Source organism: Callithrix jacchus, chromosome 12 (assembly GCF_049354715.1).
Source record: "Callithrix jacchus isolate 240 chromosome 12, calJac240_pri, whole genome shotgun sequence".
Lineage (NCBI taxonomy): Eukaryota > Metazoa > Chordata > Mammalia > Primates > Cebidae > Callithrix > Callithrix jacchus.
This window is the reverse complement of record NC_133513.1, coordinates 93,729,518-93,747,062: the sequence shown is the minus strand read 5'-3', so window position 1 is coordinate 93,747,062 and position 17,545 is coordinate 93,729,518. Positions and strand designations below refer to the sequence as shown.

At 51.1% G+C, this 17,545-nt stretch overlaps 1 protein-coding gene and 1 long non-coding RNA gene across 2 annotated transcripts in view; one reads left to right on the top strand and one right to left on the bottom strand.

Annotated features, from left to right (window-relative positions):
- Window positions 1-17,545, top strand: part of LOC118146371 (uncharacterized) — a 51,397-nt gene that overhangs the window by 29,601 nt on the left and 4,251 nt on the right. The gene's annotated exons all lie outside the window — the stretch shown is intronic.
- The window catches only part of PAX2 (paired box 2), an 83,068-nt gene continuing 69,753 nt past the window's right edge, over window positions 4,231-17,545 (bottom strand). The window contains 4 exon segments of the mRNA XM_017979246.4: window positions 4,231-6,580; window positions 6,582-6,622; window positions 7,078-7,164; window positions 9,562-9,663. Of these exon segments, the coding sequence (XP_017834735.1) occupies window positions 6,482-6,580; window positions 6,582-6,622; window positions 7,078-7,164; window positions 9,562-9,663 (329 nt within the window). The 3' untranslated portion in view covers window positions 4,231-6,481.

The following is a 17,545-nucleotide window of genomic DNA, read 5'->3' as shown; positions in this document are numbered from 1 at the left end:
ATGCAAGAAAGATTCTTATTTTGTCTTTCTCATATAGCATGTCCTCTGATCTGCACTTGTCTTTCTTTTTTAAAATAAAACTGTACCGTGCTTCCTTGTCAGTTTCCTTCAGGAGCGAATCTAATCATTAGCATAGATTCCCATTATCTCTTGCCTGGACCATGGTAGCGGTCTTGTACAGTTCTCCCTGCACCCACCGTCTTTCCTTGTATCCCACTTCTTCATTATGAGTAGAGCACTCTTCCAAAAATGTAGACTTATTAAGCTGTTCTCTCTTGCTCAAAAACTTTCCATAGCTCTCATTGCCTTCAGGATGGGAAAAAAACCCAAAGCTCTTAACAGGGCATGTATGTTTTCAGAACTGTTTAAATCAGAATTTTTTTGGTTGCAAATGACAGCTCCAACACATTTGCTTAAGCCAAAAAAAGAGAGAAGGTATTGAATGTTGGCCCTGAAAATCTGAAAATGGGGCTTGCTTCAGGCCTAGCTGGCTCCAGAGGTTCGAATGATAGCACCATTGTTGGTTTATTTTTTTCTTTCCTCTGCCTCTCAGTTCTGCTGGTCTCTGCTTGACTCGGAGCATGACGCCCTCAGGCAGGTATTCTCCACATAGTGAAGTCCTAAGCCCTCATCATCGCAGCTCACCGGCCGAAAACCCCTCTTGTGACTCCATAACAATGCTCCCGAGAGAACTCCTACAGTTTCTAACTTTTGATCTCTGTGCTGTGGCCAGGAACATGGGGTCCTCATTGGCCAGAGGTGCATCACAAGCCCAAATCTAGGTAGGAGCTGATGGGGCACTGTGATTGACAGTTCCACAACAACTACACAGGATGGTAGGGGGCAATTTCCGAATGGAAGGAGGGATGCACTCTTGATGCCCCCCCACCGGGACTGTGGGAGGTGCTTTGGGTCATAAGGAACAGACAGTCACCCTAAAGAACGGTGGGAATTATTTGACGAGTTCAGTGCTGGTGGAGTCTCCATCCTCTGGGCTGCAGGAGAGGCAGGAATGTATCTGCCCTCTCAGTCCTCCTCATTAGCGACTCAGCTACTCTCTGTGGGTCATCCTCCTCTTCACAAGATTGAGGTCTCCTACCATCAGGCTCAGAGAACAGTGAGCAGAGGGAGGTGATGGAAGGTAAGTTTTAAGGTGATAGTAGGGATGGGGAGGGATTTTGACTTTGATGCTGAGAGAGATGGGGAGCCACCGAAGGAAGCAGAGGAGGGACATGAATTGCCGTACATTCTGGGAGATCATTCTGGCTGCTGGAGGGAAGCAAAGATGGAAGCAGGAAGGCCAATTGGAACTTTCTGTTTGCAAGTTCAGGTGAAGGACCAGGGTGTCTTGATCTGGGATTGTCTGGTGCAGGTAGTTGGAAGAGGTCATGTTCTGGATCGATTTTAAAGGTAGAACTGTCTGGTTTTGCTGACGGATGAGATGTGGGATGCAGAAGACAGGAGGGAGGAGTCAGGGAAGATGTGGGTTTCGGGCTTGAGTGACTGGTAGAATGGAGCTCTCCTTTAGATGAGGAGGACTGGGGGATTCCCTCAAGGCCTCCTTTGGGCTTTTCATGGTTAATGGCCTCATTCTTTGCATACTTCCTTGTTTGCTTTTTCTGAGAGAAGAGGATTGATTGGTTCAGCGTGGATTTGTGTTTGAATCCAATTCTGTAGCAGTAACAGAGTCACTGGTACAAATATGTTGTCTATATGGGCAGGAGGTGACTGTGGGTAGGGCAGCTTCCTTAAAGGGGCTGTGTGTGTGACAGGTACCATTTTGGCATGTCCACCACAGTGTTCCGATTACCTTTGCAACTTCATCTCCTGCCACCTCCCTCCACCCCACCCCTCCCCTGGCACTTTATACTCCAGCCACATTGTAGCTGGCGTATTTTCATGCCTTCATGTCTTTGCTCCTGCTGTTCCCTCAACCCAGGACACGTCGGTTCTTCTGTTTCTAACTGTCATACTTGGTGCGTCTCAGCTGGGAACTCTGTAGGGGTGGGATGAGGACAGAGCCAGCAGAATCAAAATGACTGCTGGAGAAAACAAACTGAAACAGGAGAACAAGCCCTCTTGTGGGTGTCTGTGGTGGGTGACTGGGGATGCAGTTAGAATAGGCAACTGGCCAAGGATGATATAGATCATGTTTTGGGGCCCTTGGGCTGATTAAAAACTGAAATCAGCACTCCAGGAGGGACACCGAATGAAGCTTCTAGGTAGAGGTGCTTACTGTAAACAGTGGAATGTTTGCTGTCCAATTCATTATGAGAGAGACCAGAAATAGAACTGAAGAGGTTCCATTGAGACCCACACAAGAGGCCCTGGCTCCCAATCTGATGGATTGGGCAGGGCAGGGCTCCCCGTCCGGAGTGGACCTGGAGGCAAAGCCAGGCCCTGGGGGTCTGGTACTCACTATATATGATGGGCAGCGTTCACTGGGCTGCCCTGGCCCAACCCAGTGCCCTGGAAACTTCCAGAAACATACTCACTGGGCACCAGGCAATAGTCAAACGTTCTGCCATGCTAGGTTTTCATGGGTTCTGAGTAGGATCTCCAAAGTGGGGTGCATATCTTCCAGGGAGTGCAAGGTAATCCATTTCGGTGTGAGAACATTAGAACTTCTATTTGTATGTATCCCAATCTCGTTCTTTTTCTATTTTATCTTTTATAAGATTCATAATATAGTATATTTATGGAATTTGTAAATCAGTAAATATACTTATATTGGGAGTATGCATTCAGAATTCTTTTGGCTGAGAGGGTGTATGACTAAAGAATTTTGAAGGCCACTCTTCTAGGAGGCTGGTGGTCAAGAGAGCCGACATCAGGCAGGGTGGAGGATGCAACTGCCATTTGCTGAGATGGGGAAGAGGGAGGAGACACAGGTGCAGAGTGGGGGGAAAGGGAATGCACTTGATTGAGGGTTTGCCAATTTGTTGGGGGTCCTGTACATTCCCCAGAGGTGCCATGATATGAGTGAGGCTCTGCAGATTGGCTTGAAATAAAGGTCTCTGGGATTCTGGTGGGAAGGAGGTGTCTGGGAGACACTGTCCCAAGCCAAAGGGGAAGGTAATTTCTTAGTCTGCCCCAACATCCTGCTTGCATCTCCGGCAACTCAGAGATTCAAGAACCTTTTAAGTGGGAGGAAGCTGTGATGGAAGCTAAGCTGGGAAGGTGTCCGAGGGGCCCAGAAGGAAAGTTTCCAGGTGGAAGCTGGGGCCTTGGTGTTGGCAAGAGTGTGGGAGGGCCAGAGTGGGGAAGCTGCTGAAGGGATGGAAAGGAGAGCCTCCCAAGTATCTCTGATGCAGCAGAACAATCTTAGACAGACAGCACATCCCCATCCGCCCCACAACCCCACCCAAACAGAGAACAGAGAGGTGGAGACATACAGATCTTTCACTGGACATCTGGTCACAAGAACATCAAGGATGGTTAAAAAAACAATTCTCCTGCTACCACACACCCAGACCCACCCAGGGACATATAGAGGAACACATTGATGAACAGAAAGCTATACGTATGCAGGAAGTATACGACCGCACCCTGACAGACATAGGCGCCTGCGCGCCCTCTCGGGGACACACCCAGACCACCGCACTAGCGCATCAATTTCAGTCGCTGCTTGCTGGGGCCCGGGGCTCTGCGAGACACTGGAGGCGCTTGAGGTCCCAGGAACCAGCTCCCCGGGCCTCTGCGGGGCACTCTCCGGGCCCAGAATTAAATGCAGAGCGTGCAAACGCGGCAAGCGTCAGCAGTCTCCGCGTCTCCTTGCCGACCCATAAGATAAAATTGCTCCTGCGGCCTATGCGCAACTGCACCAGATGGGGAACCGAGGGAGGAGATAGGACAGAGGGCCACCCCCGTGGAGAGGGCCTCAGACGTCGGGTTCTGAGAGCCAGCACCCTAATCTGGGTGCGGGTGGACTGGTAGGACCACAGAGTCAGCCTAGGATAGGCGCCTAAGTCGGGGTTATTTTGAAGTTTCGGAGAGTAAGAACGTACTGTCCCCGGGACCAGGGTGCATGGGGGAGGGTGGCTAGTAAAGGGCAGGCTCGTCTCGGCCTTTGCGGTGATTCAGCTGCCGCCAAGGGGGTCAGGGCAAAGGAGTTGGAGGTCGCAGGGGGAGTGTAGTTGGGAGGATCATTGAAGGGGCTTTTGGGGATCGACCAGTGGAGGGGAGGCCTATCCCAGAGCCAGCGAGAGACAAATCTGGAGCCATGGGGAGTGACATACAAAATTTTATTATTTATTATTATTATTTATTTCTTATGTGCACAAAAGAAAAAGAATCAAAACGAACCGACGCGCTGAAAGTGGCCGAGGAGACCAGAACCGTCCGGTGACCTTTCACAGGTTAGCCTGGGCTGGGTCCGGGGCCTCTGCCCGGCCAGCCTCACAGGACTGGGATGGGCAGGACCTCGGCGCCCTCGCCGCCCGGTTGGGGCCACTGGAGCTGGCTGGGCGCCGGGTTCCCTTAAACGATTCTCTTTTCTCTTTTTCCTTTTCAAATAAAAAGGCTCGAAGGGGAGAGAGATCTGGGCGAGGACTCCAAGCCTTTTCGGATTTGTTCAAGGATTTTTATTTATTTATTTTCACTTTTATTGACTTTGTTTCTGTTATTTCGAGTCGTCACGATCCACGGGTGAGGAGACATGCAGGGCGCATCGCCACTACCGAAAGAGCAACTACGGGGCGGGGTGGGGAGGGACTGCCCGGCCTTTGGCCGCCGGGGGCGCGCGGGGCTCGGCCGCGAGGGGGCGAGCCCGGGGGCTGGAGCTGCCACCTCGGATCCAGCCTGCGGGGCCAGGGCGGCCTGGCCGGGGCTGGGAAGAGAAGCCGAGGAAGAAGCAGAGACAGAGAGACGAGCGACAGAGACGGAGAGAGACAGAGACAGAGGGCGAGATAAGCGGAGAGGAGAGAGGGGCAGGGGGAGAGACGGGCAGGGAGGAAAAAGCGAAAACACGGAATTACAGAGAAAGAGCCAACAAAACAGGCCAGAGGAGTCCACAGGACCATATTCGTCATTTTGCATAGAGATTTCTTTTCTTTCGTAATTTTTTTTTTTGTAACATAAAAAATGACCCCCTCCCCCGGGACGTGCTGTGCTTTAGTGGGCGTGTAGCTGTGTCCCCCCCTCCCCCCCCAGCGAGCGGCGACTCTCACAGCACAGACAGCGGGGCGTATCTACAGGCAGGGTCGGTGGGCGACAGGGACTCTACGGGGTCGGGCGCGGCGGGGCGGGGCGGAGGGGGAGGGCTTATGTACACCGGGGTTCGCCTTCACACAACACACACCGTCTTTCTACAAAGCAGCAGCCTGGTGGGCTTTTGTGGTGTTTTGTTCCTTTTTGCAAAGACCATCATATTAAATAAATGTAGACTTTTTGTGGTTCTGTTCAGCTCCTGCCAGAGGCGGAGGTTGGAAGAGGTGGGAGGAGTGGAGTGGGCAGCCCCCAACTTCCACCCCGCAGCAGCTCAGACACCAGCTCAGAACCGGCTCTCTCCACCCGCAGATTGAGTCTGTGTCGGGGGAGGGGGCATCAAGTAACTGCCGGAGGAAGAGCCCAGTCCGCGGCCTGTGGACACTGGTCCTGCGGCGGGCCGGGGGGAGCGTCCGATCGGGCTGTGAGTTAGGGCGGAGGATGCAGGGCGTCGAGGGACGGGCGAAGGACTGGCAGGAGGGGAAACTGGGAGGCCAGCAGGTGGAAGAGACGCTGAGGTAGGGGCAAGGCAGGGTTGAAAGCCGGGTCACGCAGCAGCAGGTGTCGGGCCTTGGGGAACTAGGTAGTCCAGGCGGAGCGGCGAAGAGCGGAGAGTCGGGCTCGGTCGGTGCTGGCTGCTGGGGCCCGCCCTCCTGGGGTCCCAACCTTGGAAAGACCTGACGCCCCCAAAGCCCGTTCCTAGCGCCGGACCCCCACGCCCACATTCCACTTTCTGCGGCAGGGCACACACAGAAGGCGGGGGCAGTCCGGCTGGCACTGGGGGTAAATAATTTTCCCCAAGGATTCGGCAGGGGGTTCTTCCTCCTTATGCAGAAAATCGTTTTGTTCTTAATCTCCTTTGCCCAGCCCCTCCAACCTCCCGGCGCCCGAGAGTCCGAGGCGGGTGTCCCGGCTGGGCGGCGCTGCGGTCCGCGCTGATTGTGTGTCACAGAAACATCCGGCGCGCGCCAGCGGGTCGCGCCCTAGTCCCATGAGGTGGCTGAAGGGCTCCGGGGCTCGCTCGCGGGAGGCGGGGGGCGAGCTGGGCCGAGTTCCCCTCGCGGCGCCGCGCAGTCCAGGCAGGCGGGGAGGGGCGGCGGGCGGGGCTGGGGGCCGCGGGCCCGGTCCTGAGGGTCCCGCCTGCGGCTCCACCCGTCCTGTCCGGCCTTCGAGGGGGTGATGTGAAGGGTTGCAGGGGTCCTGGGATGGGGGTCAGGCTGGGGCGGTGGCCGGGAGGCTTCGCGTCGCGTCGGTCCTCCCTCCCTCCGGGGTGGGGTCAGACCGGGACGATGTGGAGGCCGAAGCTGTCGGCCTGAAGCTTGATGTGGTCCCCGCGGTAACTAGTGGCGGTCATAGGCAGCGGCAGCAGCGGCAGGGGCGGAGCCCCGGGGGGCGGCACTATAATAATAAGGGGAACCTGGAAGTTAACACAGGAGAAGAATGGGCTGGGTGAGAGGACAAACAGGAGAACAAAAAAGGAAAGAAAAGCAAAGAAAAGACCTCCCCTGGCTGGGGTCCAGCGGGATGCGGACTGGGAAACCTTGGCTGGGCGGTGAAGCCCGTTGCCCCGGAGAACAGTAGCATTCACGGGGCTTGAGAGGGACCCGATCCGGTGACACCCGGCTGCGCACCCTCCAGGGGGTCCGAGGGCGAGGGCGGCGCAGAACCGTGGAGCGACCGGGGAGGGCACAGGAGGGCAGGAGGGCAGGAGGTGCGGGCGTCCTCGAGGGGTCCCCGGGCCTCAGTGCTGCACTAACAAGCCTGTCCGCCTGGCCATGCCAGGCCCCCAGAGGACTGGTCGCCAGGAGTGGGACGGTGCCCGGAAGCCGCGCGGCCGCGCTGAGCCGCCGGCCAGCCAGGTGGCGTACTCACTTAGTAAGGCGGGGTTGCTGAATCTCCAAGCCTCGTTGTAGGCCGTGTACTGGGGGTGGCTGTACGGGTTGCCGGAGAACTCGCTCCCTGCGAGAGGGTAGGGGAGTGGGGATCAGACGCGCGCACACCCGGGTGGACCCCGTGAGTCCGGCCCGTGGCTTCTCCGCCCGCTCCTCCCTCCGGGTCTCAGGCGCAGGTGTCGCGGGCGGGTTAATGGCCGTGGCGGGCGTGCCGGGAGGAGGTGGGACGGTCACTGCCTCCGTGTGGGGAGAGCCCGGGGAGATGGGAGGCACCAACGCGCTCGCACACCCAAGGACGGGACCTGTGGGCCAGTGCCCGCTTGGGGCTTCCCAGCGGAGGCGCTAGCGACCACCCTCGATGGGTTTGTACTGGGGCGCGTCCACCCCGTTGCGCTGTGAGCCAGGGTGGCCTTTATAGAGGCCACTCGGGTTCTAGGGGGCGTGACCCCCAATGGGTGGAAGCGGGGGTGGGGGCAGTGGCGAAGAAAGGCCTTCGGGACACTTTTCCCTCAGAAAGTCCTAAGAATGGCACTAATGCCCAGTGCCAATGCAAGGGGTGGGGTCTCTGTTGGGAGACACTGCCCTCCCACCTTTCCCTCAGGAGGCTGGATGAGTGGGCCACGCGGCAGTGGATGGAGGAGCTGGGAAGCAGGTGGACTGCCCGCTGGTCCAAGAGCGGTGAGCGGAGGGCCCGTGGGCTGGGAGCCTTCGGAAGCTGCCTCCCTCCCTCTGCGGGAGAAAGGCCAGGCCTCCGGGTTTCCCCCTCGCCCTTTCTCCTGTGTGATGACCCCAGACTGTTTACAGTGATCCCTAACCGCGGGTTAAGTAGAGGAGAAGGGGCCCCTCTCTGAGAGGGAGCTGGGGTGGGGGTGGGGGATGCAGCCACTGGAAAGCCTGTTTATTGACGAGGAGGGAAAGCATGCGTGCAGCAGGATAATGAGCTTCTGAGCTCAACTGTGACCAAGAGGAACTGAGCTATCTCCTTCCCCATCGCTAATGAAACAAGTGTAATTTCCTCATCAGCACTAGATTCTGTTTAACGACTCCCCCCTCGCCACCATGAGCTCTCTGCGGCTCCCCTCTTCTCCACCTCCCTGCAGACTCCCTGCTTCCACCTCCCCACTCTTCCCTCACCCCCACCTCTTTAAGACCTCCTCCAGCCGGCACCTGCTCACTGCTGGGAGCATCTCCCTAAAATCTCCTTGCCCCCCAACAAGGCTTCTACTTCCCTTCCCCTAAATCTGGGCAGGAATCCTTTTACACCTCTATCTCCCTCCAGCCCCTAGTCCATAAGACCCAGCAGCAATCTCCCTCTTTGCCATTGCCCCCACCCCAAGCTCTGCTTACCCAAGGCTGTCCCTAAATGCCCCTGGATGGATGGGCCAACCACTCTCTTCTATCCTCCCCCTTTCCCCCAACAATGAGAGTTGAACTTCAGTGAAAGGCCTTGCAGAGGGTGGCCAGAGGGAGTGAGTTGCTGACTGAGTGAGTCTAACCCTCCTGAAGACAAGAGTGTCGGTGTTTGTGCACAGAGGAACTTCAGCTCTCTTTGGCTTCAAGCCTCTGCTCCCAGTCTGGGGTGAGGGGTTGAGTACAGCACAGCCTCCAGCTGCAATCACCAGACCTTAAATACTGCCTCTGCCTCTCTGATCCAAACAACCCAAACCCAACCCCTCTGACAAGGGATGGGTTAGAGCCCCAGAGGAGCAATGGAAGGCTGGGTGCCTCTGAAGAGGTATGGGGGTGTTCTAGCCAGAGTCTCCCTGGTTCCTGCCACATCCTGGTCTCCTTTGCTCTTAATGGCCTAGCTCCCTCCTCTCTCTGGGTTGGGATTGGTTCTCAACATTGATCTTCCCTTGTGGCTTGGTGTGGACCAGGGTGGCTTTGTCTGAGTGACTGACATGCCCCTGGAAATGGTTCTTGGCTCCAAGTTTCCATGGAAACCAGGGCAGGCGCTTCCAAGCAGTGTCAGCAGGCTGGGGTGGGCTGGGCACCGAGGGTGGAGCTGAGGCTGAGTGCTCCTTGGGCACAGGCTCGGGTGGGTGGGTGCTGTGGAGGGGCATGACATACAGTGGGTTGCACACAAGGGGGCACTTCTGCAAGCTTCCTCCCCAGGTTGCTCATGAGGGAGGTTGAGGAACCGACTGCAGCCTCTAGGGAGAGAGAGGGACAGAATAGCAGTGGTTTGCAGGGAGGGTGGGTGGGTGCTGTGGAGGGGCCATGACATACAGTGGGTTGCACACAAGGGGGCACTTCTGCAAGCCTCCTCCCCAGGTTGCTCATGAGGGAGGATGAGGGACCGACTGCAGCCTCTAGGGAGAGAGAGGGACAGAATAGCAGTGGTTTGCAGGGAGGGGACATTGGGTCTCCCCCCACCCCAGCCTCAGACTACAGACCATTCAGCAGCTCACCCACAATTTAGTTTCCCCCACCTAGATTAGGCAGCTGCGGCATTGTCACCTACCAGGCACCATTCCTGCCAGGGTGGAGGTGGGGTAGCTTCCCTGGCCAGTGGGGGGCACGTGAGGGGGGTAACCAGGCAGAGTGGTGCTCGCCATGTCACGACCTGGAAAAACACAAAGGGGAAGGGGTGAGGCCTGGAAGAGAGGGGCCTGCCTCTACTCACACCAGGGTACTGCATGGAGAGGAAACTCTTGGAGAGGAAAGAACTCTGTGCAGGCGTGTGGGGATGCGTGTGCAGCTCTACACCTGAACGAGCAGGTCCAAGTGTGCCTTTGCATGTGTCTAAGCATGTTAGCTACATGTCTATGATCAGCTGTGTGTACGCATCTCTGTTTTGTATAGCTGTTTGTGTCTCTGTGCATTTGTGTGTGCGTGAGCGTGTGTGTGTGTATCTGCCTTTGCCTGTGTCTCTGCATTCCAAATCCAGATGGAGATGGGAGGGAGATGACCTGGTTTTACTCCTCCTTCTCAGCAAGATATTCAGCTGTGGTCTCTCCAGTAGCCAAATGGACCTCTACCATCTTGCTTATCTTTTGTCTCCCTAACACCTCATCTTTCCTTCAGGCTTGGATGGCACCCCACCATCACTCCTATAGGGGCTGATGGCTATTCCTTCTCCTCTCCAAGTGGAGCTGCAGGTGCTGGGCCTGGCAGGTGTGGAGAGCAGGGGGCCAGCCAGTGGGCTATTTTGCTGTTAGTGTTTATGGCATTTAAATGATAGAAAACCACCCTGAAGTGAATCAGGAGCTTTGAGCCAACAATGCAAGTAGATCAGATAAAGTTCCAATGAGCAAAATCTGCTCTCCCTCCAGCTGCTGGACTTCTCTGTCCCTGGAGGGCTCTATCAGCTAGAGCCTGGAGGGTGGGAGACAAATCGAGTCAAGATGAAGGCGCTACCCCTGGTCCACAGACATGTCCTCTGAGACACAGCTGCACGTGACTGGCCTCCCTTCCTTGCCTGTGCCCTCCATCGCTATGAAGGGATCACAACCTCCCTTTGCAATTTAGCATGCTCTGATCTCTAATAATAATTTGCTTTCCCCTCTCTGCCATAATTCCTTTATCCTCTCCTGGACCTTCTGGAACCTCCTTAACCCCCCCCCCCCCCACCAGATTCCCCTTATCCTCATCACCAGCAAATGACATTCTACCACTGGAATGTCTTTGTCCATCCCTGGGAAGGCAAGGCTTGGCTGGAGAAAGTCACAGAACTATGCGTACCTGGGCCCGTTCAGCTGGGCCATAGTCATTATCCTCCCGATGGCTATTCCAAAACATCTCTCTTTCTTTGCTACTCTCCCTTTGAAGATGACCTCACCTCCTGCATTCCAGAGATTGCATGAGTTTCCTCACCCCTACTTGACACATCTGAGTGATTCATGCTTTCCTAAGTATACAGAGCTACAGCTCAGGTTTTTGCATTTCCAGCACCCTGCTGAACATTTTCCTTAGCTGTGCCTCTGTCACCTCAAACCGAACTGGAATAAAAACAGATTCATCTTCCCCCATCAGTTCTTATGATCTTGAAGATCATAAGACCAAAGACTTTGGAGTTCTTCTTGACATAGCCTTCTTCCTCCCATTCTAGATGAAGTCAGTCACCAAGTATAGTCAGTTCTCCTTGGCAATATCTGCTACATCTACCCCCTTTCCATTTCTTCCCCTACTTTCATAGCTCAGCTTTTAAGCCCTGCTTTTTGCTACACAGTATTTTTGCTTGCATTCCCTGCCTCCACATTCTTCCCCTTCTTTCTATTCTAAATGTGGCTGCTCAGCTAGTCCTCATGAAACATTGCTTTCATCATACCACTTCCCTTGTAAAAACCATGAGCGATTCCCTGTAGTCTATAGTTTGAAATGAAACTCTGTAGCTTTTAAAGCTGCTAAGGTACTCTCTCCACCCAATTTAGATTCTCACCCCTCCTGGATTAGTTTGACTGTTTTCACTGGCTTGTGTGATGTGAACCCTTTATGCTTTTGCCATGACCTTTTCTTCTTCCTTACAATTTTCCTCTCCTTCTAGCTGAAGACTTAAAATCCCTACCATTCTACCCTTTGGGGAAGTTTCTCTCTTCCAAACTTCCACAGAATCTGTGCTGCACGGTTTACCATGCCATTATATTTCATAATGCATCAGCTCTGATGTTTCACATGATACAGATTATAAGCAACCTGAGGGCAGGACCCTGTCTTCTGCTTTATCTGGCATAGTTGAGAACATGGTAGATACTCAATAAATACTTGTTGATTACTCTTCTATCAATCTATTGCATTTAGCAGCCAATTCCTAATGGGTTATAATTTTTATATTGTTTCATATATATTGGTCTCCTTAGAGAAGTAAAGGTTGGGATAGAATGTAAATATTTAAATATGTTTTTTCTTTAAAAATAATTTAAATAATAGGTTATGAATTTTTATAGACTGATGAGAGGTTTACAGTGAGGAACTCACATATTGTGACTTTATCATGCAATAGAATGATTTTCCTCTATACCTGTCTAATATAGCTAATATCTTTCATTTCCTAAAACTTGAGAATAAGCAGAGTAGAACTGCCAAACAAGAGATCACTTCTGACTCCTAGAGAGAGACAGAAGAAAGGATTTGTGTTTGCTTTGATGTGGGTTTTCTTTTATTGACTGCTGTCCTCAAGGAAAGCTACACTCCTCCTGACTGTCTCTCAGTGGAGTGGACCTGAAGTAGACGATGACAACAATATCAAAATCAGTTCCTTACAGGGATTAATAATATGGCACTTATTGGTCAAATAAGACCCAGGACAGGATAGAGTTAGGGAAGGTGCAGAGATTTTGAAGCCAAATAGATAAAGAAACCTAATTCCTCCTTCCCTGTCATCTTCAAATCTACAAAGCAGCCAGGAAAAGGAGTGTGCCTCTTTCTTAATAAACAAGAATTTAAATGTATCTGAATTCTGGTTTTCAGCTGCATGATTCCCACAACCTGTCACACATGAATTCCTTGTAATATAAGGTTTTGTCACAAAATCTCCTACCTCACGTCAAGAGGAAGGAAAAAATGCTGGATGACTAGACAGGTATTTCTAGCTAACCTGGATGCAGTCCTGTTGGAAAGTTTTATTTCTACCGGTTTTCTCTCTTGCAAAACAGCAACTTCCTGCAGGTAAGAGCTTTTGCATGCTGAAAGTCATCCACTGAACGGTTGATTGAAAGGCACATTCCCAAATTCCATTTAGAAAACTGAAGCTGGACAGTGCCATGTAGAAATTTTGAAAATGTGAAGAAGAGTCTCAAGATGAGGAAGAAGCACGCAAGCTTCCTCGTGTCCTGCATGCAGCTGTGCACCTGCTGCAGAGTCTCTAACACCAGTATCACCACAAAGAGGTGCCCAGTTCAGGACCCCTGAGCCAACAAAGGTGCCAGCCACTGCATACAAAGCACTCTCAATGGCTTCATTAGCAGACAGGTACCTGAAGAGCAGAAAAAAAATTGACCAAACTCTTGCCAGAGCCATATATTCTTCTGGAACACCATTGTCAATAATGGAAAACACATACTGCAGGAAGTTTTCAAATTACTAAGACTGTCATACCATTTGCCCAGCAGCATTCTTTGAGCAAGCCTCTTTTAGTGAAAGAATATGAATGGGTAATGGAATCCGTGCAAGCAAGAATCCACAGAGCACTGGGCCTTGCTGTACTATAGATGGATGGAAAAATAGGAGTGCAGACAGAGTCTAGAACTGTACAACAGCACAGCCACCTCCTTTATACAAACAAGCAAAGCACAGAAAAAGGAGAAAACAGCTATGTGGCAGAATACATCAGTTATAAAGTATGTGCCACCCAACAGAAAGCAGTAGAGGATTTTCATTGCTCCCTGACAATGCCAATAACATAAAACAGCATCCAAAATTACAAATGGACAAAGCCTACATATTATTACAAGAGGGTGGGCATTTCATGTTGGATGTTTGCTTTCCAAGGTTACAAAGTTGTTATTTTTTGTTCGTTTGTTTTGTGTCTTTTGATATGAAGTCTCGCTCCATCGCCCAGGCTGGAGTGCAGTGGCACGACCTTGGCTCACTGCAACCTCTGGCTCCTGGGTTCAAGTGATTCTCATGCCTCAGCCTGTAGCTGGGACTATAGGTGCCTGCCACCATACCAGGCTAATTTTTGTATTTTTAGTAGAGACAGGGTTTCACCTTGTTGGCCAGGCTGGTCTCAAACTCCTGACCTCAAGTGATCTGCCTGCCTCGGCCTCCCAAACTGCTGAGATTACAGGTGTAAGCCACCACACCTGGCCAAGGTTACACATTTTTTAAAGGTGCAGCACATTCCAGATGATCATGCAACTTCCCTGTTTCAAGGGTGAGACAATGAAGGCACAGAGAAGCATCATGGTTTTCCTATGACTACCCAGCTAGTAAATGATAGAGCCAACATTTGAAGCCATGTCTATACCACACTGCCTTTTAACAACACGAAACCAGATATTCCCCATGAGAGCCAAAGAAAAGGAAAAGACGTCCTCTGACAAACAAAATCTCGTAACGTCATGGCTGTCAATAAAAAGGACTCAAAGAATAAAATCCCAACACCAAAACTCTCTAATAAAACTCCATGGGGTGGAGTATTACTCTCCTGGAGAGTTTTCTGAAAAACAAAGAAGGTCATCAAGAAACAGTGGTAGTGGAGAATCTTAAAGTCCCCAGAAGTGTTAAAAGCACTGTACTTGATGAGGATGTCTTCTCAGTTCAACTGCAGAAGTCCCTGAAGATTCTAAAGCCAATTTCTACAGCAATCACTACATCTGCATCAGACAGTGCACTTTTATCAGACATTCCTTACCAAATGGGCCAGATCAAATAAACTGTTTTGGAGAATCTAAGTGCAGCTCCTCTTACAAGTACAGAGAAAGTAAAGTGAAAGACTTTATTAAGAAAGTTGAAAAATTGTAGTCATCAGATAATTTGTGCTACTTTTACTGTCAAGTCCAAGATTCAAGGGCAGAGCTGTGTTTCTACTTGCACCAGGACTAGCTAGCAGTCATTGAGCACCTACTATACGCTGGGCAGTGTCCTTAATATATTATATGATGTATTATCTCAATCTTCATATGAACCCTATGATGTTAATTTTTTTTTTTTTGAAACAGAGTCTTGCTTTCATCACCCAGGTTGGAGTGCAATGGTGTGATCTCGGCTCACTGCAACCTCTGCCTTCCAGGTTCAAGTGATTCTCCTGCTTCAGCCTCCCAATTAGCTGGGATTACAGGCACCTGCTACCATGCCTGGCTAATTTTTGTATTTTTAGTAGAGACGGGATTTCTCTATGTTGGTCAGGCTGATCTTGAACTCCTGCCCTCAGGTGATCTGCCTGCCTCAGCCTCCCAAAGTGCTGGGATTACAGGCACGAGCCACTGAACCCGGTCGTTGATATGTTTTTAATCCCCATTCTGTAGATGAGAAATAAACTCAGAGGGGCCAAGTATTATGTCCAAGATTTCACTGCTAGTCGATGGCAGAATCTAGATTACAGAACAAGCAGTATACTTGGGAATTGATCCTGGAATGATATTATTCTCAAAGAGTGCAGACCCAGAAAATACATGAGTGTTTGGTCCAGGAAAGTAACATGGGCTTATGCTAAGTGAATCCTTCCTGTAGTAGAACGTCTTGCACTTTTTGTTTCCTCTGTGTTCCGTTTCTTCCAGTTTTTTACAGTGGGGGTTTTAAATTGGGGTTAACTGATACCTTAGGAACCTATAGATCATTTCAAGGGATCTATATAAATTTATACATAAAATGTTATAGACATTATATATCTGTATCTTTCTGTGTAGATGGTACATGACTTTTATCATATTCTCAAAAATATGGCTTAAAGGTTAATAAGCACTGTTTATAAAAGAAAAAAAGAACCCCCGTTCTTTGGCGTAAGACACTGATTTGTTTGCAACTACTTGAATTGTATCAATAAACAAGATCATACAAAGCACAGCAAAATAACATGTGAAAGAGCAGGGAGGTTTATCTCAAGTCAAGGAAAATGTCAGCATTCAGAAGTTCAAGGAAATAAAAAGGAAGCCACCAAAGAAGGCGAAACTGCTGCTCGTGATGGCTCAGATGAGACTTATTAGACATAGATTTATATAGCAAAAGTTCTATCGAGGAGTTCAGAGATTATTTTCCTCAGCATCTTTCTCTGAAAATGAGCACTTTTGCTACCCGCTTGACACCATGGAGGACCCTAAGGCCAGAACACATAACTTGTTTTACTACCCTATCCTCAAGTTCTGTCTGCTTCTCATAAGGTAGCAAAAATGAAGACATTAGATTTCTTCAAGGCTGGTGCTCTGTGCTTGCATTTGACATAGGCACTTACAATACTTATAAGAATACACAGTTATTAAATTTGTAATTGCTGCCTAAATATATAAATGCATAATTGGTATGTACTGTACCAATTATGATCACCTTATGACCAATCTAACTTATACCTAGTCCACTAAAGTAACAAACTTTAAATCCATATGAGATGTTTTAAAAGAAGAGGCAAAAGGCTGGGCGCGGTGGCTCACGCCTGTAATCCCAGCACTTTGGGAGGCTGAGGCGGGTGAATCACGAGGTCAAGAGATTGAGACCATCCTGGTCAACTTGGTGAAACCCCATCTCTACTAAAAATACAAAAAATTAGCTGGACATGGTGGCATGTGCCTGTAATCCCAGCTACTCAGGAGGCTGAGGCAGGAGAATTGCCTGAACCCAGGAGGCAGAGGTTGCGGTGAGCCGAGATCGCGCCATTGCACTCCAGCCTGGGTAACAAGAGCGAAACTCTGTCTCAAAAAAAAAAAAAAAAAAGAAGAAGAAGAAGAAGAGGAAAAAAAATTATCCACATACTTTCTTTCATTTCTTAATTCCCAGGCTTCCAGATCCTCCTAGGGTTTGATTTGTCCTCTGGGGCAGAAGGGACTATGGGACGGCCCCCAGACCTAGGCTCTGCCTTAGTCCCTCACCCCACCTGAGGCTTGCCTGCTCCAGGTTCCAGCAGAGGGGGCTGTACCTGCAACTCAGGGCGGCTGCTCTTCCAGATGAGCTCAGCTCCTACTGACACCTTGAGTCCCTGGTTGTGTCCTAGGCAGGGATGTTACCCAGATCTGCAGGGGCTTAGTGAGGTCACACCTTGACAGCCAACCAGCCAGACACAACCGGTCATGCTGTTTCCATCCCTTCTCCCAGCATCCTGCCCTCCTCTGGGCTGTGCAGCCTATTGGCTCAGGGCCTCACAGGAGGGGGTTTCCTTCTAATTCAGCTGGACCATGGGTGGAAATGCAGCCTCTGCATCCTAGGATAACACAAGGAAGCGTTGGGGAGAAGCACATTTTCAAAGGGGTGAGAGGAACTTGGCTATCTTCTAGTCCAACTCTCTCATTTTACAGAGGAGAAAACTGAGGCCCAGGGAGAGGAAAAAGAGAGGAAAAGAATTATCTACATATTTCCAGTCCTCTTCTCAGTTCATTTCCCTATGCTGCCTTCTCTGGCTCCTGGAGCGAAACACAAATGAAGGCGAGTTGGGCAGGTGCTGGCACTCGAGGTTGGGCTCAGGCCCACAGATGGGCTCTGAGCATGAGACACCCTCGTGCTGGGTGGGCGGAGGTTAAGCCTGTTTGCACAGTCTCCTGATACTCCAGGCCTCCCAGTTCCTCTCTGGCTTTATTTTGTTCTCTGAGAGCACTGAATTGTCAGCTCTAATCCTTCCGAAAGCACAGCGTTTTTCAGGCGCTCTGTGTAAGTGAAACCCTAATCCCAAGGAAAACGGCCACTTAAGCCTCTGCAGCATTAGGCTGTTCTCCAAGCCCTGCAGGATTTCCTCCCTCCCTGCCTGCCCGCCCAGCCGCCACCGCCACAGGGGAGGAGAGGGGAGGATTCCGGCTGAAGGCATGCAAAGCCCTCTCAGAAGTGACAATAGTTGTGGAGCTTGCCTCCCAAAGCTCAGGGTTGCA